This window comes from Mustela nivalis (genome assembly GCF_964662115.1).
Source record: "Mustela nivalis genome assembly, chromosome: 1".
NCBI lineage: Eukaryota > Metazoa > Chordata > Mammalia > Carnivora > Mustelidae > Mustela > Mustela nivalis.
The window spans coordinates 13,925,779-13,952,721 of NC_139020.1; the positions used below are offsets into that span (position 1 = coordinate 13,925,779).

The 26,943-nt window shown below is 37.1% G+C and overlaps 1 protein-coding gene across 1 annotated transcript; it reads left to right on the forward strand.

The window, feature by feature from the left end:
* Window positions 1–10,615: 10,615 nt before the first annotated feature.
* KRTAP25-1 (keratin associated protein 25-1) lies at window positions 10,616–23,537 on the forward strand (the record flags this gene model as incomplete). Its single annotated transcript, XM_082703612.1, is given in 3 exon segments — window positions 10,616–10,643; window positions 22,850–22,899; window positions 22,902–23,537. Coding segments are annotated over 3 exon segments (714 nt in total).
* Window positions 23,538–26,943: the final 3,406 nt, after the last annotated feature.

Sequence of the window (26,943 nt, forward strand, 5' to 3'; positions counted from 1 at the left end):
AAACACATATCAAAAGCTTTTAAAATATATTGTGATTTGGATACATTATTATTATTATTATTTTATTTATTTTTATTTTTTTAATTAAATTTATTTATTTTCAGCATAACAGTATTCATTATTTTTTCACCACACCCAGTGCTCCATGCAATCCGTGCCCTCTATAATACCCACCACCTGGTTCCCCAACCTCCCACCCCCGCCACTTCAAACCCCTCAGATTGTGTTTCAGAGTCCATAGTCTCTCATGGTTCACCTCCCCTTCCAATTTCCCTCAACTCCCTTCTCCTTTTCATCTCCCCATGTCCTCCATGCTATTTGTTATGCTCCACAAATAAGTGAAACCATATGATTTTTTTTTTTAAGAAATAATAAACTAAACACAAATAAAGGATATGGGCAAACCTCCAAACAAATCCTAGTGGATTCACTGGTTGTCATGGAGATCAGTGGAAACATTTGCAAAGTCTGTCAGGCCTTTCAAAGCCACTTCACCTCAAGTAGTGAGTGTTCTAATTATTTTGAATGTTACATGCCAGTATTTTTTAATGGGGAATTTATGTGTAGATATAATCTGGAAGTCATTTTACAATAAATGCAATATTTTATTTTGAAGAGTTTTATTTCTAAAATTCCACCACATTGTATATATTTCTGTCTTTTTGCTGATAACCAGAACTGTGAAAACTTCAAAGGCGACTAGACATTCTTGCTTGTGAGCCCCCTTGCCTGTACTTTGAAATGTGATCTCAACACTTATGGATATAAATACTTATTTCTCCCTCCCCTCTTATACTAGATTCTGGAGAAGGAATTCCCTTTCAGTGAGTTATGACTCTGCACTTCGCTGGAAGTAATAAGAAGAGTGAGAGTAAGTATCTGGGATAGGAGTATTTGAAAAATACAAGTAAAACTTTATGACAAGGTTGGAGGATATTTTCCCCGGCTTCTGGACAACTCTTAATGTAATGCTGTCGGGTAAAATAATCTCAGCAAGACACAAGTGAGTGTGTCAGGAAGCAGTGACGATATATAGAAAACTTACCTAAAAGGAAACAGTCACATTTGAGAAAGTCACATTTGGGAGAGTGCTTATAATTCTCCCAAAACTCACTCTGATAACTTCATGTCTTTCAACAATTGCTGCTCTGGAAATGGTAGTGCTTACTCTTTTGGGAGTCATCACTGTATTACTTTTTCTCCTCCTCCTCCTCCTCCTCCTCCTTCCTTTATTTTAATCTGTTGTCCTCTGCTCTAGAAGAATGATCTGTGGAAGTAGCTTCTGCTTAATCAGAAGTTGCCAAGTGGCTTCTAGATACCATCAAGAGCACAGAGGTGAGCCCACCAGCTGCCAACCAGCCAACGGTGGGCCTAGCGACTGTGAAACCTCTTGATGTCCTTCTATGAATTGCCATGTGTCCCTACAGCAGCTGACTTTGTTTCTGCCACTTTGCCCTGTTGGGTGAGGTCATTGAGAGGATGTGACTGCCAGGTGACCAGAAGCTGGACTCAAGGCACTGAGGCTCCCATCCCCTCCACTGTCCTTGGAAAGTGCATTGCATTTGACTTCTCTACTCCCAGAAACTGCCTAAAAAAGTGGGCAGTTTCAGGTGCCTAAATAAGGCCTTGAGATAGAAATATGGTGTTGAGGCCATCCAAACTGGGTGTGTAACTGAACCCAGTTAAGGTTTCTAGATAAATTTTTAAGATTTGGTGGGATGTCTACACATCTTGCAGTGGCCAAGATAAGCCTAATATAAAAGTTCCCCTTGTTTTTCAGACCCCCTACTTGCTAATCTTTAGTGGCCTGCTTCTTTCTTTGGTTTCTCCCTGCCCTTTGCTTAGGAGGGCTCAGTTTGAGAATTCAACAGGGAAGCACCCAGGAAGGGTGGGAACTGACAACTGGTGAGCCAGCCAGGAGACTGAAGAAGTGGGGCCTTGGGAAAGAGGCATCAGTGAGGGATCTCTATGTGAGAGGGGTGGGCCTATATGCCAATCACTTGTGGACCACTGTGTGAGTATGGGGACACCCTGAAAAGACTGCCTGGCCTAATGCTCTTTAGGAACTGTGCAGACACACGATAGCAAAGAGGAGGAATGCATGGCTACATGATGGCCAGCCTCTACTGTGGGCTGGACACCGATGCCTGACCAAAGACCAAAACTTAAGTTAGAAAGTAGGAAGAAGAGGTGAATTAGAGAAGGGCATATGAGTGTCTGCCACCCAGCTGGCTTCAGGGTTGGCAGCTAAGTTGAGAGGATAAAATAATCCACTGGGGATCTTAGTAGGCCATTTTGCAAAGCTAGGAGGGCTCACGCTGCAGGTCAAGGTCTGAGAATTTTGGAACAAAGCCTGACTGGGATGCTAGGAGGGGGAATCCCTGGGGAAATAATGAGAATGAAGAGCAGAATGGTGTGGAAATGGATGGAGAAATAAGCAAAATGCCCCAGACCATTGACACCCGACCCAAGGGAAAATTTTAAATGTCATTTATGCCAAAATGCCTAGGAGAAAACTGACATTCTTCCTCTACCTTTTGGAGTTGTAAATCTTATCATGTCTTTGAAATGGAAACACTCCAGATAACCATACATTGCCCAAGAATGCTCAAGAAAAAAAGGCAGGGAATGAGGCTTTTTAGATAGACTGCTGTAGAAGTCCGTTGGCCAAAAATTTGAGTCCACAACCTCCATAAGACCACAGTTATCAGTGAATAGTTGTATTTACTGTGATTGGGCTGATTCAGGGCTGAAGTTTGGAATGAATGCTGTTTCTGCTTGTGTTTGTATGTTTGCGCATCTATGCATGTCTATTGTGTATATGCGATTTTTTTCTATCTCCAAGTGTTATTGGCAAAATTGATTGGTTAAAGAGCTTGGGTTTTTACAAAACTACTAGAAATGATAAGGGTAAGAGAAAATAACAGTATATGAAAAATAAGTAAGAAAAATAGAAGGTAATTTGGGGTAAGGAAGGACATGAGGATTTTTTTGGTAAAGGAAAAAAGAAAGTAATTTTGTAAATTTTCTAAAGTAAAAGGATTGGTCCAGGATGGATAAAGAAGATGCGACAAAAACTAAATGGATATACAAAGTTGCAGAAGATTGATGGAAAAGGAATATATATGTATATTTAAGTATTTATTTATTTATTTGACAGACAGAAACACAGCAAGAGAGGGAACACAGGCAGGGGGAGTGGGAGAGGGAGAAGCAGGCTCTCTGCTGAGCAGGGAACCTGATGTGGGGCTTAATACCGGAATCCTGAGATCATGACCTGAGCTGAAGACAGCTGCTCAAACTCTGAGCCCCCCAGGCACCCCAAGATATGAATATTGAGAAAGGAATTTTCTGTGTGGTCAAGCTAAGATTGGACATATTTATTTAAGTTAAAAAGAGAAAAAAAGTGGGGGTTTAATATCAAAAGTATACTGGTGCAAAATGTGAATTTGGTTTCTTCTCTGATAAAAGGACAAAGGTTTCTAGATTAGACAAAGTTTTGACTGGATTATAATCAAATTTTTTCTTTACCTGTAATGTAATCTGTCTGGAAAACAAAGATTCTGTTTAGTCTTCATCTGGTCTTTGATTACTTAAGAAAATAGCCTCCTGGGGCACCTCGGTGGCTCAGTGGGTTAAAGCCTCTGCCTTTGGCTTAGGTCGTGATCCCAGGGTCCTGGGATCTGGGATCCAGCCCTGAATGGGGGTGGGGGTGGGGGGTCTCTGCTCAGCAGGGACCCTGCTTCCCTTCCTCTCTCTCTCTTTCTGCCTGCCTCTCTGCCTACTTGTGATCTCTGTCTGTCAAATAAATAAAATCATTAAAAAAAAAAAAAAAGAAAGAAAATAGCCTCCTGGGTGGCTCAGTAGGTTAAGCAGCTGCCTTTGGCTCAGATCATTATCCCAGGGTCCTGGTATCAAGCCCCGCATCAGGCTCCCTGCTCAGCAGAGAGTCTGCTTCTCCCTCTCTCTCTGCCTACTTGTGCTGTCTAGCTTCCTGTCAAAAAAATAAATAAAAATCTTAAAAAAAAAAAAAAAGAAAAGAGACTCTTTCCAATTAAAAGACTTTTTGCAGTTTTTTACAACTATGTAATTTTTGTATACATTAACTTCCATGGGAAACAAGAAATGATGCTAAACCTTTTTTAGCTAAAATTTCTAAAGATCTTGTATGTCCTGATATAATATTATCAATCATAATTTTAAAGTATATGCCACAGGAATAACCAAATTCTCTTATCAATTACATTATAGTGAACTTTCACCAGATCTTTAACCAGGGTCATTTTAAAATCTTTTGTTCTTTGCAGACACTTACTATTTTACGCTGATGCTTTGGCAAACATGTTCTTGCAAAAGTGCTTAGCCTTCACAGGGAGATTCATGGAATCGATTTGCCTTCATGTAGGAGGGACAATAATGAACTTTCAAGTGCTTCCCCAAGACTATCTGCACACCTTCCCGTATGTCATGGGATGGTAACCTGAGACCAGTCTCTGCTCTCTTTCCCTACAGGAGTAAAATGAGCCCAATTACATTGATGGTCTAATGTTGACACGTGAAGACTTGCTTTTGCTGTAAGGCACCGAGAAGGTTTTGTCGGCACATGTGCGAGAATATGAATGGGTGGTGAACCGACAGAAAATTCAAGGCCCAGGCATGGCTATGAAGTTAGGGTAGTCATCTGGTCATGGAAGATGCATGTTGCTCCAGTTGCTGTATTTGGTAAGATGCAAACCTCTCCAACTCCTAAGAATATAAGGGAGATGCAAGATTTTGTAGGGGTTTGGGGCTTTTAAGTAACTCTTATTCCTTCCCCGGCATGGTGCCTTTGTCCCTTATGCCTCTTGGAGAAGAAAGGGACATGTGGGACTGGGGATCACAGCAGCAGGCTGTCTTCAAAAAAGCAAAACTACTAATGAAGCAGTTTGAAGCTCTGGGTGTCTCCCAAACAGGGCTACCATTTAAATTAGAGGTTTCTGTAACTCCCAAAGTGTATGGATCGGGTACTGTGGCAGAGACAAAAGAAGGGGAGAATGTCCCAACGATTAAGGTCCCAACTCTGGAAGGGAATAAAACCCCCACAGGATCCCACAGAGCAAGAGCTTTTCGCAGTGTACACAGTTCTCCTCTAGGTGGAGCCTCTTAGGAAGGAACAACCACAACAGCCATCAGGTTGAACTCAGAGTGGTTTGGTTGGTGATCACTCATGAGCCCTAGCCATTAACTCTTCCCATTGACAGTTGGGCTGTTTTAAAGAGATTAACCCTATGGCTTGGATAATGAGAAGCCAAGCGATGGATGATTCATTAATGAGCCCTTGTGGGATCCAGATATTCAGAGGGACATTTACATTAAGCCTGAAGCCATCCTTACTTTCCTCCCTGTCCCAGCTCTGAAGACATTGACACCTCCTCACAATCAGGAAGCTGATCTCTCAGTTAGGGCATAAGCCATAACAACTGACCCTGTAGTAGATACAGCAGATTGGATATCCAAAAAGAGTGGCCACTGCAATACCTGAGTAGGATGGCGTATTGCCAAAGATGCTGGATGGCCTTGAAATACAATGAGTTGGTTAATGCAGTAACATCATTTCATGTATGTTCTTTTTTTTTTTTTTTTAAGATTTTGTTTTTTCACTTGAGACAGAGATACAGAGAGAGAGCATGAGCAGGGGAAAGGCAGAGGGAGAGAGAAGCAGACTGCCTGAGGTGGGAGCCCAGTGTTGAGTTTGATCCCAGGATCTAGAGATCATGACCAGAGCCAAAGGCAGACGCTCAACCACCTGAGACTCCCAGGTGTCCCTTGTGTGTGTTCTAAACAAATGCCCAAGGCAACTGCCGAAAAAAATCTAAGGCCACCTACCAGAATTTCCAACTAGGGACGAACTGGCAGATTGGTTATATTGACCCCATCTCTCTGAGTGAGGGTTGTAAATATGCCCTAGTTTGTGTGGACACTGCATCTGGCCTAATCCAAGCGTCCCCTTGTTGCTCTTAGGGGGTTAGAAAAACTGAGTAGTGCATCCAAATACCTTCATCAAGGAGATAGTGAATGGGGGTCATATTTCAAAGGTCATAATATACAAGAATGGCCAAAGAATAAAAGACTGAATGGAGGTTCTATCTCCCTTATAACTTGTAAGAAGCAAAGTTGGAAGAAAGAAATAATGGAATATTAAAACAGCAGATTAAGGGGCACCTGACTGTTTCAGTCGGTGGAGTGTGCACCTCTTCATCTCAGGGTTATAAATTTAAGCCCCACATTGGGTATAGAGATTACTTAAACACACACACATACGCCAGATTAAATTACTAACAGGTAAAACCACTTCATCAGGGTGAACTAAAGTACTATCCCAGGCTTTGATACATTAGAATGAGCAGCCAGTAGGCCTGTTGTCCCATATGCTAGACAAGGGGGACTCTTGCCAAAGCATCCAGGACCATAAAGATATGGAAATGGCAGCAAATATCGATTTCCTTGAATGTCCCTATGGATCAATGTGTTATCCCGCTGAAAATACCAAGCCCTATTACACCTGGAAAAGGAAACATCTACTAGAATTCACAATGACCATCCCACTGGGATGGGTGAGCTACTTTTGTGCTTCTGAAAGAAAAGGTACTACTGAAACTCCACTGAGATCCCATTGTCCCATTGCAAATGAGAACTTTTGAAACATTATACCTAAAGTGGAACAAGCACCATTAAAAGAGGGAAAAGGTGGGAATTCTGGTCTGGCATACCCATCCCCATCTCCTCATGCCTGACAGTGCTACCTCCCCTGACCAACATGTATGATAGATACAACCAAGTCAAGTTCCTAAAGATGTCAACCTTCTTCTCCTCAAGGCCATATATAGAGATATTCTAATTCTCATAGGTAAAACCATTTTTCTGCCACCTCTATTACCTCCAGTGGCCTGGCCCTTACCAAATTCATCTAGCAACCCTTGAATGATAGTCAAAAAAGCATGTCTTATTGAATACTGAAATGTCTTTAAGAGAAAAGCTGTTCTCCAAAATAGAATGGTCTTGGATATTATCACTGTTTCCTTGCATCTCTGCCACTCTCCAAATTGAAGTGTATTGTGTTTATACCAGTGAGTTTGTTAATTTGATGTCTTTATTAAATCATATAAAAACACAAAAGAAAGCCCTGAGTAATCTGGTCCCCAGCCTAGGGAACTTAATAAATCAATGATTTGGATCTTGAGGCTCACGGCAGAAAAATTGTCACTAAGTTGGAGAATTATCGTCTTAACCTGTGTTTTGTCTTGCTTGCGCCTGTATTGTTCCTGTGACCTCTGTCTCTAATGCACCAGATAACCACCAAATGAGCCATCTCCATGATAGTTGAACCCCTTGCTAACAGCTCATTGCAGAAGAGAAGAACATGAGACATTGTAGAGAGATAGAGTGTTGAGGGGAGGTCATCAAGGAGACATGACTGCCAGTTGACTTGTGAGCTAGATCCAGGAAATTGGAGGCTCCACAACCTCTTCTCTGTTTTTGGAATGTGCATTCTGCTTGCCTTCCCTGCTCCCAGAAGCTGCCCCAAGGACAACCTTGAGATAGAAATGTGGTGTTGAGACTATCTAAAGGGTATACGTGACTGAGCTCAATTAAAACTTCGGTATAAATTAAAAATTTTGTGGGCAGGTGCAGAGAATCTACTCTTCTGGTAATTGCCCAAGACAAGCCTGGTAAGTTCTCTTGCTTATTAAACCTGACACCTACCAATCTGGAGTGTTGTGCCTCTTTCTTCAGTCTCTTCCTGCCCTCCAAGTATGGGGCTCACTTTTAGATTACACCTGGGAAGTTCCTAAGGAGATTATGAGAACCAATACACCAACATACACCTGATGTTCAAGGTCCCAATTAATAGTGACCACTCCCTGACCTCTCTCCCCTGTGTCTTCTAGGTCTCCAACTATATATCTGGTAGTAGCTTCCCTTTAATCTATGACTCTGTTGTTGGAATCATTGATTTATGCATGACAGTGGCCAACCACTTTAGACCTCTGACCTATGTATCTGGTAATTTATAAAGCTTGTGTCCCTTCTGAAGCTCTTGGCATCATTATCCTCCAGTAAGTTTAATCAAGTAGAATCAATATTAAGATTGAGATTTTTTTGCTAAAAATGTCTTTACATCTATCACTTATAAAACTCATCTGAAGATAGGTGATCGATTGATCTTTTTTTTTCTTCTTCTTCTTCTTTCCTTTTGGAAGCAGTTGTTTCAAGATGCTCCTGGAGATTACAATCTCTAACTCAATTTTTGTTTGCATGTCTTCTAACTTGTGAGAAAATACTTGCTTTAACTCCTATTAAATGAACTTTCTCAGGTACTATAAATATGGCTGTTGCTAACATTCATTTGCTGATTATACTGAATTTTTAATGTTTTTAATTAATGAGAGGGCTTGTCCACTGGATTAAGAATGACAAATGTAACCTGAGTGATTTTTTTGACTTGTTCATAGTTGTATTCAGTTTTATTCATTTCAAAGTTGTGTCAGGTACTATGATGTATTGTTTTCTTTGGATCCTTTTGGAAGTGGTCATCCTACATTTTTTTTTTTTTTTTTTTACCAACTACCCTAATTCTGAAGGTCTCATGGGCATAGGACCAGAAGGGATTAAGTTTCATTCAGTGGTAAATTCACAGGCTTCCAGTGATGAGGACAGTACTTAGGGTTTATTTTTTTTTTGATCATGGCTCTCAAAGATGGCAGGTAATTAAAGTTGGGTAATCTTGTTGATGAGTCTCCAAGCAGCCACTATGATTTAAAGCATAAAAACTGCTAAACAAACATGGGGGGGTGGGGGTGAAAGAGCCATCAGTGATTATTGAATAAAATGTATGCGTAAATCCCTCAGAATAAATTAATATGTGTTGAAATTCTATCAACTCTTCTGCAACTGAGGAAAATATGTTCAAGTTATTTCCAAAGTAGTATTTTAGAATTATTTGTACCAATTACTGAAGAGTATTCATTCTGGGTATTTACATAGAAATAGACTTTGACAGAGGAGTATATATTATGTTCAGAGGGTTATATTTTTTTTTCAGTGTTTTGTTCTTTAGTATGGGTAAATTTGTCACATGTGTTGGTAAAGAGGATGTCACAAGAGTCTCATCTAGACTTTCTGGCAATGCATTGGTTTTCTATAATCAGTCAAAAAGTAGGAAATCATGTGTTTTTTGAAGTAATAGCTTCCAAAACTCATGAAGACATTAAAATACACTCTCCAATGGTGTGTTTACATCTATTGCTCATTCATCACAAATATAATCATAAATTTCACAAATGTTAAATTCTTCTTTGCTTGGATACAGTCAGATGGTATATTGGGAGCTTAAAAAAAAGGATTCTCACCAAGAAATCCATTGTATTCCTAAGAAATAAAATATAAGCAAAGCTACAATCAGTTCTTCTATTCTTACTGCTAGAGTGTGAGTAGAGTAATATTGGGGGATCGCCTATAAAAATATATAATCTTCATTTTTCAGGCTAAAAAGGGTGCTATTTAACATTCAAAGCCAGTATTGTAATGCATTATTTTGCTTTCTGACCATAGTTAAAAGAAAAAAAAAAAATCTTTAATAATGGTTTAGTTGTTCTTGAGGGAAATACCAAGAAATGTTGGGTAAGAGTTCATAAGATCTGGCTTTGAGACTCAGCTTTGTTTCTGTGACTTGGACAAATTGAATGCATTTTTAAATTTATCTTCTCATCAGGGAAACAAACCTGTCATCCTGCCTCTGAAAGCTGCTACAAAAATTAAATAAGGCAAATATGAGAAAGTGCTTTATTTGGTATCTGAATGGTAGCACAATGTAAGTTATTAAATGGGGGCTTATTTGACAAAAGAAATCCCTAAAGCCTGTGGCATAAACTGATAAAAAGGTGAAATAAACAAATCTCTTTGATTTTTCAGTAGTAAAGAATTTAGCCTGTGGTTTGCATTTTAAATTAATCTTTTATTTTAGAATTGCTTCAGATTTATAGAAAAGTGATGAAGGTACTACAGAAAGTTCCATATATTCCACACATAGTAGCCTCTCCATTAATAAGAGCTTACATTAGTGTTTACATTTGTCCCAATTAATGAACTGATGTTGACTTATTATGATGAAGTTCAGTGCATACTTTGCTCAAACTTCCTTATTTTTTTTTTAAGATTTTATTTATTTATCAGAGAGAGAGAGGGGGAGAGAGTGAGCACAGGCAGACAGAATGGCAGGCAGAGGGAGAAGCAGGTTCCCTGCTGAGCAAGGAGCCCGATGTGGGACTCGATCCCAGGACGCTGGGATCATGACCTGAGCCGAAGGCAGCTGCTTAACCAACTGAGCCACCCAGGCGTCCCAAACTTCCTTATTTTTATCTAATGTTCTTTTTATGTTCTACGACCCCATTCAAGATATCACACTATATTTAATCATTGTGTCTCCTTAGGCTACTCTTGGTTGTGACAGTTTCTCAAATTTTTCTTGTTTTTGATGCCCTTGAGAGTTTTGAGGAGTACAGATCGGGAATTTTGTAGGATGTCCTCAACTTAGATTTGCCTGATATTTTTTTTTCCTCAGGATTAGCCTGGGATTATGGGTTTTAAGGAGAAACACTACAGATGTAAAGTTCCATATCAAGAGTGCATGTGATCAATATGACGTATCATTATTGGTATTAACCTTGATCACTCGGATGAAGCAGTGTTTTTAAGGATTCTCCTCCGTAAAGTACTTGTTTTTCCACCTATCTAAACTATGCTCTTTGATAGGAAGTCACTATATGTAGACTGTGTGAAGTGGAAGTTATACTCCACTATTTTTAAAGGAGAAGCATGGAACCATCTGGGTGGCTCAGTGAGTTAAGCCCCTGCCTTTGGCTCAGGTCATGATACCAGGGTCCTGGGATTGAGCCCCACAGAGGACTTCCTGCTTAGCCTGTTTCTCCCTCTCCCTTTGCCACCCTTCCTGCTTGTTCTTTCTTTCTCTCTCTCAAATAAATAAAATCTTTAAAAAAAAAAGAGAAAGAGAGGAAGAAGCATGTACATTTATTACTTGGAATCTTTCTGCATAGGAGATTTGTCTATTCTCCCCTACTTCTTTTTTTTCTTTCTTTCTTTCTTTCTTTCTTTCTTTCTTTCTTTCTTTCTTTCTTTCTTTCCTTCTTTCTTTTTTTTAAATATTTTACTTATTTATTTGACAGAGAGAGACACTGCAAGAGAGGGAACACAAGCAGGGGGAGTGGGAGAGGGAGAAGCAGGCTTCCTGCTGATCAAGGAGCCCGATGCAGGGCTCGATCCCAGGACCTTGGAATCATGACCTGAGGAGAAGGCAGACACTTAATGACTGAGCCACCCAGGAACCCCCCTACTTTTACTTTTTCTTTTTTTTTTTTCCTACTTCTTAATTATACAATGATTGATTTATGTTTAATATTTATGATTTATTATCCATATCAGTATGGATGAGTCTACATATTTTATACTTTGGGATACAATTTAATGTTATTTAAACTGTTATTTGAACTGTTCCACAGTTGGTCATGAAGAGCTTTTTCAGCTGACTTTCTGTGTTTTTGATATAACTTGTAACTGTTTGGTATACTTTTGTTTTTGAGCATTTCTTGCTTTCTGGAATGGGAAGAGGCTCCAGTTATATCTGGCATGTTCCCTGTGGGGAATATATATAATCCACATAAGCATGTCACATTTTAACTTGCAGATTCATTGGACATTTGTTTTTAGAAAGGTGTTGCTCTGGTAAGACTCACTAAGGTATTCTTAATAGTAAACTTACACTTACATCATAATTGTTTATTGGTTTTTTATTCTTTTTTTTTAAAAGATTTTATTTATTTATTTGACAAACAAAGATCACAAGTAGGCAGAGAGGCAGGCAGAGAGAGAGGGGGGATGCAGGCTCCCCGCAGAGCAGGGAGCCCAATGTGGGGCTGGACCCCAGGACTCTGGGATCATGACCTGAGCTGAAGGCAGAGGCTTTAACCCACGAGGCCACCCAGGCGCCCCTGGTTTTGATTCTTGATGTGATATCATGTTTGGCATATTGAATAGGGACTTTTGTGAAAAAATGGAGAAAATTTTCAAGGGCATAGAAAAACCACAGAATGCCTATGTAGAATTATATAGTGGCAATGTCATTCTGGACAGTATTAATAAGGAATTAAATATTTGTTATCTGAGAAATTATATTCCTTTTAGATTGTGTCTTCCAAGAGACCTTTGGTAGAGTATTGTTACTTATTTTACTTGGGGGGAAAAAAAAGAAAAGAAACTTCTTGAGAATAATGTATGTGTATGTGTGTGTATTTTAAAGTGCTTAAAAGCATTTAAAATATTTATGCATATAGTTTAAAATGTGGGGCTTGTTTGGCTTAAAGTGGAAATGAACTTATTTCTCTTTTATGAAAGGTATCTTGAGAAATTGTTCTTTTTGTTCAAATTGAGTATACATGAAAAAAAAAGAAAAGGCCTTAAAATAAAATAGGAATGATGATTGTTAGACATAAACAAGATCTTTACAGCAAAGGGAAATATCACTATCAGAGTATAAGAGTGATAAAGTATGAGTTAAATATATTAAAAAAGAAGTTAAATTTATTTCTTTATGTATTATTTATCTATATGAAAGCAGGGGTTCAGATGAGACAATTTGACTTTTGCTTCCAACCAAGATGGAGTAATGGGGACAGGATTTATTCTTCCATTAAAATGGTCACAAGACCAGGAAAAACTTTAAAACATGGGTTTTTCAAGATATCTCACAGTAGGTAGAAAGGGCAGTGATCCCTAAAAGAGAGGAGAAGTATTAAACAGAAAGAAAAGTTCTGGAGATCTGCAGAGTGTACAGCAAATCCATTACAGAAGCTTACTCATCAGTGCAGGCATTGGGAACACTGTGTGAAACTTCAGGGGCCACCTGAACGAAGTAGGGAGAATATTCAGATCTCACAGAGGGATGGCTTTAGCTTATGTTCACGCCAGAGCAGAAAACTGGTAGAGAACTCAAAATGATTTTTCCCTTGGTACTGGGACAAAAGTAGCTCCAAATGAATCCTGCATTAGTCCCACTTAATAGCACTTAAAAGCAAGACCCAAAGGATCAAACTATTTCCTAGTGACTTAAATGTGCCCCAGAACAAAGCTCAAGAATATTTATAGGAATACAAAAATGTGTAATACACAGACAGCTAAGTCATAATATGTGGCAACAAATAAAAAATTATCAGACCTGCTGGGGTGCCTGAATGGCTATCTGTAAAGCATCAGACTCCTGATATTCAGCTCAGGTAGTGACCTCAGGGTCATGAGACTGAGTCCCACCCAGGGCTCTGAGCCTGAGATTCTCTCCCCCTCCCTCTGCCCCTCACCCACTCACACACACACTCTCTCTGTAAAGTAAGTAAATAAATAAAATCTTTTAAAAACTAGACATGCAAAGAAGCAGGAAAATAAGACCTATAATGAAAGAGAAAGATAAATCAATCAAAACTACCCAGAAATGACACAAATGACCAAATTATTAGATAAGAATGTTAAAGCAGTTAATATACCTGTAATCCATATGTTTAAGAGCTTAAAGGAAAATAGAAAATAGATAAAAGTGAGAGATATAAATAGAAAAGTGAGAGATATAAATAAAAATAGAAATAGAAATTAAATAGAAAATAAATAGAAAAGTGAGAGAAATAAATAAAACCCAATGAAACTTGAAGATATTAAAAACTATAATGACTGAGGTAGAAAATACAGTGAATGGTATTAATAGAAGATTAGACCCTGTAGAAAAAAAAAAGTAGTAAATTTTAAGACATAACAATAAAAACAATCCAGAATGAAATAGAAGGGGAAAAAAAATCACTAAATAAAATAAACAAACAAGATGATGTATTGAGGTCTTTCCTTGATTTCAAATTCATGAAATAAAATGCATTCAGAGCTCCAGTAAGAGACAGAATTTTGTCCTACCATATTTGGTTATAATTGACTCTAATTCTTGCCATTTCTGTGATTTATGAAAATCCTGCACCACCCTGCTATTTCTGCTAATTCCCTGGGGATTATTGCTTATCTGATTACTGTTTCTACTGCCACTAGCTTGCTCAGTATCTGCCCAGAAGCTATCTACAACCCTTTATTAATTTCTGAAATAAGCTGATATTCCCTTGAAGATTGGTCACATGGCAGCTTATTTAATGACACATACATCACATATCTTTCTCAAATCAGCTCCTCTGCACCTATTTCCTCATTCTGCTCTTATCTGGAATGATGGAGAACTCCAGAATCTTCCTATATTCTCATTAAAAGAAAGACTAACAGGCACATGAAAAAATGTTCATCCTCATTAGCCATCAGGATGATTCAAATCAAAACCACATTGAAATACCACCTTACACCAGTTAGAATGGCCAAAATTAACAAGACAGGAAACAATAAGTGTTGGAGAGGATGTGGAGAAAGGGGAACCCTCTTACACTGTTGGAGGGAATGCAAGTTGGTGCAACCACTTTGGAAAACAGTGTGGAGATTCCTTAAGAAACTAAAAATAGAGCTACCCTATGACCCTGCAATTACACTACTGTGTAGTTATCCCAAAGATACAGTTGTAGTGAAAAGAGGGGCCATCTGTACCCCAATGTTCATAGCAGCAATGGCCACAGTTGCCAAACTGTGGAAAGAACCAAGATGCCCTTCAATGGATGAATGCATAAAGAAGATACGGTCCATATATACAATGGGGTATTATGCCTCCATTAGAAAGGATGAATACCCAACTTTTGTATCAACATGGATGGGACTGGAGGAGATTATGCTGAGTGACATAAATCAAGCAGAGAGAGTCAATTATCATATGGTTTTACTTACTTGTGGAGCATAAGGAATAACACAGAGGACATGGGGAGATGAAGAGGAGAAGAGAATTGGGGGAAACTGGAGGGGGAGACAAAGCATGAGACACTGTGGACTCTGAGAAATAAACTGAAAACGTTTTGGAGGGGAAGGGGGTGGGAAGTTGGGGGAGCCAGGTTGTGGGTATTATGGAGGGCACGTATTGCATGGAGCACTGGGTGTGGTGCATAAAAAATGAATTCTGGAATAATGAAAAGAAAAGAAATAAAATAAAATAAAATAAAATGAAAAAAAAAAAAAGAAATTTAACCTTCTCTAAATCTTAAGAAAACTCATCTTAGAGTGCAATTGAATGGGTGATGAATAGTAGTTGTTTTTGTTTTCCTGTTATATTTGTGTGGCTTCAGGGGAGTGATAACTATATTTCTCTTCTTTTGTTACTTGTGACATTTTATCCACATAGAAATATGTAAGTATATTAAAGTCAGCATTATTTTTTGAAGATTTATTTATTTGAGAGAGGGAGAAAGAGAAAGCACAAGCCCAGGGAGAGGCTGAGGGAAAAGGAGAGAGAGAATCCTAAGGAGACTCCCAGCTGGAGCCTGGAGTCTGACCTGAAATAAAGAATTGGATGCTTAGCCTACAGCATAACCCATGCACCCTTAAGTCAGCATTTAATCCATTAAATAAGGACTTGTGTACTAACCAAATAACAAAATGTAATAATAACAATAAATGTAATCATATAAATAAAAATATGTGCAATTAAGCCAAATTCATTATACTACAGGTATCTGATAGCAGGGCTCTAACCATAGAGAATATTTATTATTTATTTTTATTTTTAATTTTTTTTTCTCACCATAGCACATACCCTCCCCAATGTCCATCACCCAAACATCCCATCTCTCCCACAGCCCTCCCCTCCAGCAACCCTCAGTTTGTTTCCTGAGATTAAGAGTCTCTTATTAACCATAGAGAGTGATAATGTATTTCAGCTTCTATCTAGTAACACAACAATACAATTTCATTGTTAGCTGTTGACCAATGTAAGGGGGAAATCCACCCTGTGGCACTAATCATGAGGATACTTAAACTGCTGTGTGTATCTTGGAAATTTATTGGTTTGAGGCTCACACAGGATTGGACAACATCACTTTCCAGAATTAGAAAAGATATGTTTCCTGTGTCACCAATTTGCTAGATTAAATGGTCGATTTTCTTGCCTTAAAAAAAAAATTTCTCTAGACATTAATGTAAGGAGGGAGAGTATGTTGTTAGTTACAACAGACACTTGCCTACTCTGCAAAGAGAATTACCACCTGACTCACTCCATTTCCAGTCTATACAAAGATCATAGAATGTGTTTATAACTACAATATTATAGGGATTCCATATAAATGTGACTTCTGAATGTGTACACACAGAAGGAGATGTGTACTAGTTGCCACAGCGTAAGTGTTCTGATGTCCCAAGTGGGGAGGAGACTCATCTAGTCACTAAATTCACCTAAATGAGCCATGAGAGGTTTTCAGAGCATCGGGGAAGTTCAGCTATTTTGTGTACTCATAACTGAGGCATGCCCCCCTCTCAGGGAAGGTTTGTTTCTTCTACAAGCCACAGTTTCAAAAGGCCCTGTGTGTTGGCAACCTGATGGCCGGCTCAGTCAAATCCACATTGACCATGATTGCTGTATCTTGTGTCTCAGTCAGAGTGAACACAAAACCACTGTACTCTCGCTGTGCTGGGTGAACAATGGTCAGGGTCCTTCACATACATTTTCTTTTCATTAAATCCTGTAAGAGAGCATAAAAAGTGCCTATTTTGCATGGGAAAAAAGTGAAGCTCAAATGCAAGGCCATTAGAACTAGGTAGTGCCAGATTCATGAGTTCTGGCTGTATTTGCTCTGACTACCTTGCTAGCTCTTGTTGCTTCACCATTCAGAAGAATGTTCACAAGAGTTCTGAGAATTAGGAGCAAGGGCACTCCTAAGAGATTGTCTTTCTTTAATAATCATAAAATATGAATTATCTCAAAAGTGTTTGTATGTGGAAGATACTCATTGAAAAATATTAATATGGAAACACGTTTTAAATGTAAATGCTCTCTTTATATGTGCAATAATATGCTGAAATTCACTTGGGGAAGCATCCAAGGAGATATGACCTCTTTTTTTAAAATAGCATGTATCAGAATAGGTGTGCTAACATCTTAAGTTTCTTGATAATAAAAGATAGAAAATGACATACAGTCTTGCTGGGTGTGGAACTTAGCAAAGATTGTCAAGCTTTCCAGGTCACTGTTCTTCACTGGGAAAGATACACTTGAATGTAATATCCATGTCAAGTTTCCCAGAAGATGAATTAGATTTTAAATTTGGGTTGTGTCTCCAAAGAAGACAAAATAAATTTTAATGCCAAAATTAAGGATTTTCAACATTTATCATGTAAAAATATATTATTAATATGTTAAGAAATTACATATATATATTTTGGTTTTATGAAAAACACAGCCATAAATGAACTCTCCCCAATTATGTGGATACATTTGAAGGTTTTTAAAAGCAACTTCAAGGAATTGTCAAGACTTATAAACATACATGATTTCTAAAGAATAAGTTGATTCATACAGGGAGAAAGATTGAGCAAGGGAGATAAGATTGACCTTGGAAATATATATATATATGTGTGTGTGTGTGTGTGTGCATTGTGTGTGCGTAAATACACACACAAAGTTTCAAGGCATAGTTGAAATTCAAATCCACATCTGTCTGTTCTAGAACTTATGTCCTGTTTTGCAATCATTTACTTGCATTTCAAATGTTCCTGTTCTGCCGTACCTTACTTTACGTCTAGTTATTCCCTTGGGTTATGTCAGTTGCCTTAAACAATGTTGATGATTTATAGAAAAATTAAGGAAGGAAGTAAAATTATAGAAAAAAGATATATCATTTATTCCACATTTCTAGTGCCAGATATTTTATAGATATTAACCCTAATCTTTGTCAAAATTGAGAAGTCTTACCTCTGCCTCACTCACGAAGAAACAGACTCAGCAAGATTAAAACTATAGCTTAAGATCTCATTACTAATAAGTGAGAGTCCAAATTTGAATTCAAAACAGTATTATTTCTCCTTTTATATGTAGCTGAATGCTAATATCACTCTGCTGACAGTTTGATATATCAATGATTTCGATTTTGTTGCTCGTACCCAAGGAGGAAAAAAAAAAAAAAAGGAAAAAAATCAAATAGGAACAGCACTGAGAATTGAAATTCAACATAATTGAATGGTTGAGTCTATACAAATGATAAATATGCTTTGTAAACATAGGAAATATGTCACTAATTCTATCATCCATCCATTTTGAAATGATTCTTTCCATTCCCATTTACAAAATATAAGCTGATATGGGAAAATGTGATTAGATAATAAATATAAAAAGCACATTTCATCTGTGAAATATCTTTCAATTTACTGGAAACCTCTGTCTTGGAATGCTGCAGTCATCCCCTAGAACATTCAGATTGCTTTGCTATGTCCATACTTACTTGCTATGTACATACCTTATATGAATCGATTACTCATATAAGTTATTTTTCCAGTTATATAGCTATATAAATTACAGAGATTTTTTTTTAAAGAAGAGATGACTTTTTCCATTCATTGTTATATTCAAAACATATCTATTGGCTAGCAACTATGTGACGTGTACTATTGTATTTATTGTAAATAGGAGTGATTCTGGCTCTAATGGACCTTAACATCTAGTAAAGCTGATGATCAATGAACTTAAAAATAAATAATTGAATTCATAATTAAAACTCATAATAAGTACTATGAAAGAAATTAAGCTCAGTTATAGAGAGTGTGAAAGTTGGATAGAGGGACTGCCAATGAGATTGGATGGGCCATGAGATCCTTTCTGAGTAGTGATGTCCTAACGCCTGCAAAGTGAAAAGGAAGCAGCTGTACAAAAAGCAAAAGGAAGCATAGAGCAGGAATAGGAAACACTATGTGCCAGCAAGAGTGGTCGAAAGAGTTTGGTAAGTTCGAGAAGGTGAGAGGAGATTGGTGTGGCTGGAGTGTGGAGAAACAAGAGGACAGTAGAATGTGAGCTTGTGGAGGAAGGCAAGGCATAGACTATTCAAGGTCTTGGAATGTACATTTTTCATTGTATTCTAGGAAATTTAAAAAATTATTAATGTTTTAAATAAAAGAATGACACTAGTTCTAAAAATATTATTCTGGACTTCCAGTTTTCAGCCTGTCATATAATGAACCTGGAAGCTGTTGTTGTTGAACAATTATAAAAGATATAACATAACATGTAATGAAAATTCCACAAAAAAGAAAGGAATAGAAGAATTATGTGAAGCAACAATGACTGAGAATTCTCCCCAAATTAAAATGATAAGACACTAAACCACAGATTGAAGAATCTCAGAGAACATATTTCAGATAAATGCCAGGATATCTACAACTTAGACATATACTCAATCTGCAAAATAAATAAATAAATAATAAAATAAAATAAATGAAAGGATAAAATCTTAAAAGGGTCCAGAGGGAAGAAAAACACTTCACCTACAGAGGAACGAGAATAAAAAATACAACAGACTTCTCTTCAGATGCTGTGCAAGCCAGAAAAGGGTAGAGTGAAATACTTAAGAGTATCGAAGAAAAAAATGCACCAACCTATAATTCTGGATACAGGAAAATTATTTTTCAAAATGAAGGAGAAATGGAGACTTGGTCATATACCACTTAGAATTATCTTTGAGATAGTGATTCTGGATCTAAAATAAAATAAAGAATGTACCATCATTCCCAGAAGGCACAACAGACAAAGTTGTTCCAGAGGGGAGAAGCTTGTGCAGTTTTTGAGATTTAAGAAACAGGGTTTAGGACATTTTGAATATTTAAATAAGACTGAAATATGGGTGTTGTGGAGCAGAATAATGGACTCTAATGAAACTCTAATGAAAATAGTTCACTCTAATGAACTCTAATGAAAAAATGGAGACTGTATTAGACTTAGAGACTCTAAATAAGGTTTCATTAATTAATTGAAAGTGTTAATTGACTATTAGGTGAGAATGACAAAAACTCTTGATGTGATTTTCATTATTTTGTGCTATTTCATCATATCTTCAATCAATCATTTCTAACAAAAGATAGAATTTCTCTTTTTTTTTTTTTTTCCATTTCAGGCTCTTGAGGCTATATAGAGATATTACAAATTTGAAGAAAATCTCTGTAGACATCAAGAGGAATTACAAATAATAAATTAGGATACATGCTAGTTAGGTATGTGTATCATACTCTCTTGCATTTGTCATAAAAATGTGATAAAGAGTTGGTGACACCAGGCTTCTCTCAATTCCACGTCCTACACCTAACTTATATTTTAATTACTGATGATTAGTGATGGGATCACATTCAGCTTGATAACTGTAGCCTCAACCATGTCCCAGTTATCAAATACATTTCAATAGCAGTTCTATGAAGACCAAATCTATTTTTACTATGGACTAAAAAGAAAGATTTTAGTTATCTTTTTGAAACTCATATGCAGCATGCCTACATGCTGAGGAAGAGATTTTATAGACTACTGGGTTATCACTTCTTTTTGAACTTTGAAGGGAACAAAAGAAGTAAAGAGAATCTTGAACTAAATCATGAGGAATTTAGGTATGACACACACAAAAAACTATTTTGGTTGGGGGTTATCAAGGCGAGAGGAGAAATCTTTTTTGGGAACAAATAAGAGTTTAAGAGATTTCATTTATCTGTAAAGACTTAAAGCTCTTAGAGGAGATAAGCAATTTATCAAATAGACTTCTCAAACTCTCAGCTCTTGATGACTCAATATCATTGGTTATTTTTACCAATAACAGGCCTTACACTAAAGGGAAGTCATCTGAGGCTTTCTTTGAGGAAGAGTACTGTATACTGACTTGGAAAATTCCCCACATGAGACATCAAATATTTCTTTCTCTACTACCTGAAACAAAAGAGAAAAAAAGTTGAAATTCAGGAGAGAGACCTTAATGTTCCCATCTGCACCAAGGTCATGCTCTCTGTGATGTTTTTTTAAAAATGAAATACAACATTTAAAAAAAATATGTATCACAAATGTGCTCATAACTTCCTACTTCTGTGTATGCTTGCATGGGTGTATGAGATCTCCTTACTTTGACTTGAAAAGCTATAAACATTATAAAATATCTTTCCTCAGGGGAAAAAAAATGTATCAGTCTTCTAGACCCTTCAGTGGATAATACAGAGACAACAGGCATTGGTGGGAAAAGAGGATTGTGTAGAGGTGAAGTGACTTCATGGCTACTGATGTTATTCATGCCTCTGTAAGGCCATGTTCCCCAAAGGAAAGCATGCACCAAAAGGATCAACAGATTGCTGCTTGGAATATTTACCTTTCTCCAGTTATTCCCAAATCCATCATTTTTGGCCTCCTGAGGTGTAGCTTGAAAAGAGATATTTCTGGTTCTGGATGACTAGTGACCCAAGGAAATAGGTAAGAATTAAGTAAGAATTAATTAATTAAGTAAGTAAGTAAGAATTAACTCACAGCTTTGGAAAACAATCCAAAATAAGGCCCAGAGATTGTTCCTTACATGGTGTCCAAGTAAGAACTATTCAAACATATTTCTTTTCTTTCTTTTTTTTTTTTTTTTTTTTAGATTTTATTTATTTATTTGAGAGACAGAGATGACAAGTAGGCAGATAGGAGGAACAGGCTCCCTGCCGAGCAGAGAGCTCAATGCGGATCTGGATTCTAGGACCCTGGGATCATGACCTTAGCCAAAGGCAGAGGCTTTAATCCACTGAGCCACCCACGCACCCCTCAAACATATTTCTTAATGTTACATTAAATTATTTCTTAATGCTTGTTCACTTTAATTGTATGAAGACATGTATCTTAGTAAATTATCTCAGGTGAAAACATTGTTAATTCTGTAATGCAAGTATACAAGCTGATGACTTCTAAAAAATATATTTTATTTATTTATTTGACAGACAGAGATCACAAGTAGGCAGAGAAGCAGGCAGAGAGAGAAGGGGAAGCAGGCTTCCTGCTGAGCAGAGAGCCAGATGCGGGGCTTGATCCCAGGACCCTGGGGTCATGACCTGAGCCGAAGGCAGAGGCTTAACCCACTGAGCCACCCAGGAGCCCCAAGCTGATACCATGTTTATCTTCTTCGTTGAATGCCACCAACAGACATGGATGATATTTTTGCTAATAAAAGAAAGTATGTCATGAGTGTTACCATGTAGGAATATCACAAACATTCCCTGAGTCTTTAGAAATCAAACTCAACTTTTACATATGAAGAGTATCAAGTTGTCAAGGTGAAACTCTTTAAAACATACTTTAGATGCTTAACTGAAATTAACTGTCAGGACAAATACACAGAGAACACTAACACATAGTTAGATTTTCAGCTTAGTATTAAAATATGGAATAGTATGAGGTTTTCCATCTGGAAAATCCAATAAGTTTTGATATGTAGGATCTATTTCAGTACATTAAATACTTCCTCCAAGTATTGCAACATTAGGTCTCTTCTTCAAAGATGAAGACTATGCCTTCTGATGTCTTTTTCCTGTGGATGATGACTGAGGTAAACATCTCTTCGAATGGACTCCCTTTAATCAAGCATTATTGAGGGGTGGGAACAGAAGCAAAACAGGCAAAGTACAGAGGTGATTACATCATAAATTCTTGAGCCTGATAACAGAGGACAGATAGGATGGCAGATACATAGGGCATGTAAACTGGACTTATTTTATAGAAGAGTGGGAAGTCATCTTCCCAGGCAGCACAACAATGAACTAATGAGATGTTATGATGCTAACTGAATTAAAATGTGGGTAGGAGGAGAGTCTGGGCATGTACCACCAAGGTATATAAGTAATCTGGTCTAGTTTCATGCAGATTTAGACAAGGTGCTCTTTGCTGCTTATCTGAAATCTTTACTTCAGATTCTACCATGACATCCAACATTTCCTCTTCTGGAAACGATGGTTCTCCATCTCTTGGGAGTCACTGCCACATTCCTGTTACTTCATCTACTACTTTATACACTGCTGGTATGAACTGTGGTGATAGTCTCTGCTTGCCCAGCCAAAACAGAACATGGCTCCTGGACAACTTCTTGAAGACATGTGGGAAACATTCCAACTACCGACAATCCAGCTGTGGGTCCACAACCTATGACATTTCCTGCTACCCTTCTACTACATATTATGCTTCAAGGCCCTGCAGAGGAATCAGTTTTTTTCCCATTAGCTATCACTCCAGTTCCTGTCAACCACCAATGTATAACAGAGCTCAGAACTACTTGTCAAGTCGTTTCCAACCCCAGAACCACTTCTCTTATGGCTGTCAGTCACAGAACTTCATCTTTGGTGGGTATCAACTACTGAATTTTGTGTCCCGGGCCTGCCATCCTTTGAGATATCTCTCCTATGACTGTCAACCTTTTGGTTATGTGCTCAGCAGCTTCCGACCCCTAGACTATGTGTCTAATAGGTTTCAACCGGTTCACTACATATACAACAGTTTCCATCCAGCTTGCTCCTTTGGAACTTGGCAATCTCCATTTATTAGAAGATCATGCTGAATTCTCATTCTAGCATCTTGCTGGAGAGCTTTGTAAAGAAGTATCATCTTCAGGTTGATGGATCATTGTGCTTTCAGTTCAGTTACTGTTTTAACCTCTATTCTTACTTGATCATATTCTCAGTGACTTTAATTGTTTGCTTATTTACTGGAATATTCTTGCTACCAGGCTTCTTGATTTCTATGTCATTAACACATTCTTAACAAAACAAAAAATGTTTTCATCGTTATCTCTAAATAAACTTACTTCAAATAAGTCAGAAAAAAAGTTTTTCAATTCTTCATCATCCTTCATAAAGTTAAAGCCTCTTGGTTATACTAAACAAAATATATTTTTTAAAGAGTGTCTGCAAAAAGCAAACAAGATAGATACTTTCAAGGTCCTGATTGAACATGTTATAACAGTTGAACATGAAATATGCATCTGCACTTTCTAACACTTAAACAGGGAATTATGAAGGTTCTTTAGTCAGAACAGACTGTGTTTTATCACACTAACCTGGAACTTCAAAATTCCAGGAGCTTGAAATCACAATGGTTTATCATTCATACACATTATTATTTCATGTCCAAAATAATTCCCATTCTGGGATTCAGGAGTAGAGAGCCTTGACTATAGGAAGTATTGCCAGTGGGGACAGAGGAAATATAGAAAGAGAATCACCTACCAACTTGATATATGTCCTTTAACATTTGGTGGAAGTCAGCAAGTTACAACGTTCACCTTACCTAATGGTATAAATCACAAAGGGGTTACATAAATTTTAATTCTGATTAGTGGAAAGCACATTATATTTTCCTCTTAAATTAAACTTAACAAGTGCTTCCTTCACTCCCTCATGGATTCTTACATAGAGAACACTTGGAAATTATTTCTTTCTTTTATATATGTATGTAATTAATTACTTCAGTTCCTTCATGTATTCAGTGAGAACTTGCTCTTCCTACAATATCTACCTTTATCTCGTATCTACCATACTGATACTTTTAATATGTCACCGTACCACTAGATAATCAGTAATCTTCTATAAAGACAACTAAAAAAGCATATTATTTTTCCCATTTTTTACAGATAAAAAGAAGTCCAATAGGACAAACAGCTTTCCCAAAGACCCAGTTAAGTTGGATTCCAAAGACTTTTCTTTACTCTCCATATTATCTATAGTTTTTCTCATTGAGGTAATGACTAATTTAGAAGCTTTCAAGTTGTCAATAGCTTGACAACCATGACCTTCAACTCTAAAACTGTGAAGTCTACATTGTAAACAAAACTATTTCTTCTCTGTCTCAGCCACAGACCACCTTTCTCTCTAGGATGCCAACTAATTTTAATGGTACACACACTTGTGTCCTCCCTGGGAGTCTTATTTCCTATGTAGGTGATAGGAAATGTCTTCAACATATTAAATTTCTTTAAATTTTATAAATATATAATTTATATATTTTATATATATAGTATATAACATATAATATATGTGTACGTGTTTGTGTTTGATATATAACTTATACAGATTGTAACAAGTTGTCTAACCTAAAACTTAAGCCTCCTTTAGTGTTCATTCATTTCTTTCTTTCTTTCTTTCTTTTTTTCTTTCTTTATTTCTCTCTCTCATGTACTCTTACAAAATGCAATATGTTTTAGATGAGTTCCAATAATAATGATAATGAAAGTAATAATATGTAATAATAATAATAATAAAGACTGTAGGCTTGTGATAATGATAAAAGTTAACATCAACTACATACTAACCATATTTCATAAACTTTGACTAACTCATTTGATCCTCAGAGTAATCTATGGAGAAAATGCTATGGTTATTAACTCCATTTTGAAGATGTGGACATTGAGTTAGAGAACCATTTGGTAGTAATTGATATTCTAAAATATTTAAAAGAATAGAATCTATGAAGTTTGAGTATTGAGCCCTTATTCTTAACAACTGTATATGCAGTCTTCTGGGAATTAGCTCATGACTACGGCACAAGAATATGAGTTAAAAAAGAGAAGTCATTATGGATCTATTGTCAAGAAAAGCATTTTTCTTAACTACATGGGGTAGAACTGTCCATTTATGTCATGAACTTTTAGAAGAGGCAAGATTATTGCAGGACATCTCCTTGCAATATCAAAGTAAATTAACAGTGAGATGTTTTTTTTTTTTTTAGTCTAATGGGAGGACAGAATTTTGTTTAAGTTATAGCTTTAGAAAATTGGAAGGAAAGTAACATTTGATTTGCATCTACTATGTGCCAAACACTCTCTTAAGTAACTTTACATTTTTTATCTCATTCTGTCCTCACAACAGTCCTGCAAAATAGGTGCTACTGGCTCCGGATTTACATCAGAAGGTACTGAGGCACTGAGAGATAAGACTTTTCCTAGGTCACACACTAATAAATATGTGTAATAGTACTTAGTAAGAGGGTGAGTCATAACTCATGGAGGCATAGTCTTGACAGCTTCATCTCAAAATGTTTAACTTATTCACCAGTATCTCATTATATTCTTACAATGTTTTCCTTAAAATGTAAGCACAAATCAGACTCGCATCTCTAGCTTGTCACCCACTTGCGTTATCATTTTAAAAGTGCTTAATCTTCATTTACTCCTGTATCTTAAATTTTTAATTTTGCTCATTTGCCTTTCAGCTGTTGAAACAATGATCTATGAAATCAACAGGGCAAATGTAGCTACAATGTCCACCACTTTAGGTTACCACTGCTGAATTTAAGAATCATTTGAACTCAACAGTTACAATTTAATTGCTATATAAGTATGGTTTGGATACATTTTGCTTTTTTAAATCATGGGATCACTGTTTGCATCATTGAATAGCACTGGGGCAAGTGGAATTAGAATACAAATATATATGTGGTGGCAAAAAAAGAAGATAAAAATTCTATCATGACTTAAAAGTCTAGAAGGTGACCTCCATTATTTTCTTTAAGGGCCATTTACTGGAAAATTTAGCTTTCTTTGATCTTCCGTGTTTACCCTAAAGGATTTTTAACCTTTGGAAAAAAATGGGAAGGAGTCCCATAACTCTTTTTTAATGAGTTACAAGAAATCTGCTGCCTCATTAAATAAAGGGATTTTGTTTCTTATTCTTCAGAAGGCATAGGAATTTCTCTGCATTATCTGATGGCTAGAAAGCTTATTCCTTGCATCTTAAACTTGTCCTAGATAAAGAGCCCAAACTCTACATAAAGACTAACTAATAGAATGACCTAGACTCCTTGACATAATGTATTAGTTTCTTGTGGCTACTATAACAAAATTCCACAAACTTGGTGGTTTAACTCAACAGAAATGTGTTCTCTTGCAATTTTGGAGGCCAGAAGTCCAAAATCAGTTTCACTGAACTGAAGTTGAGAGGTCAAAAGGGCTGATGCCTTCTGGAATCTCC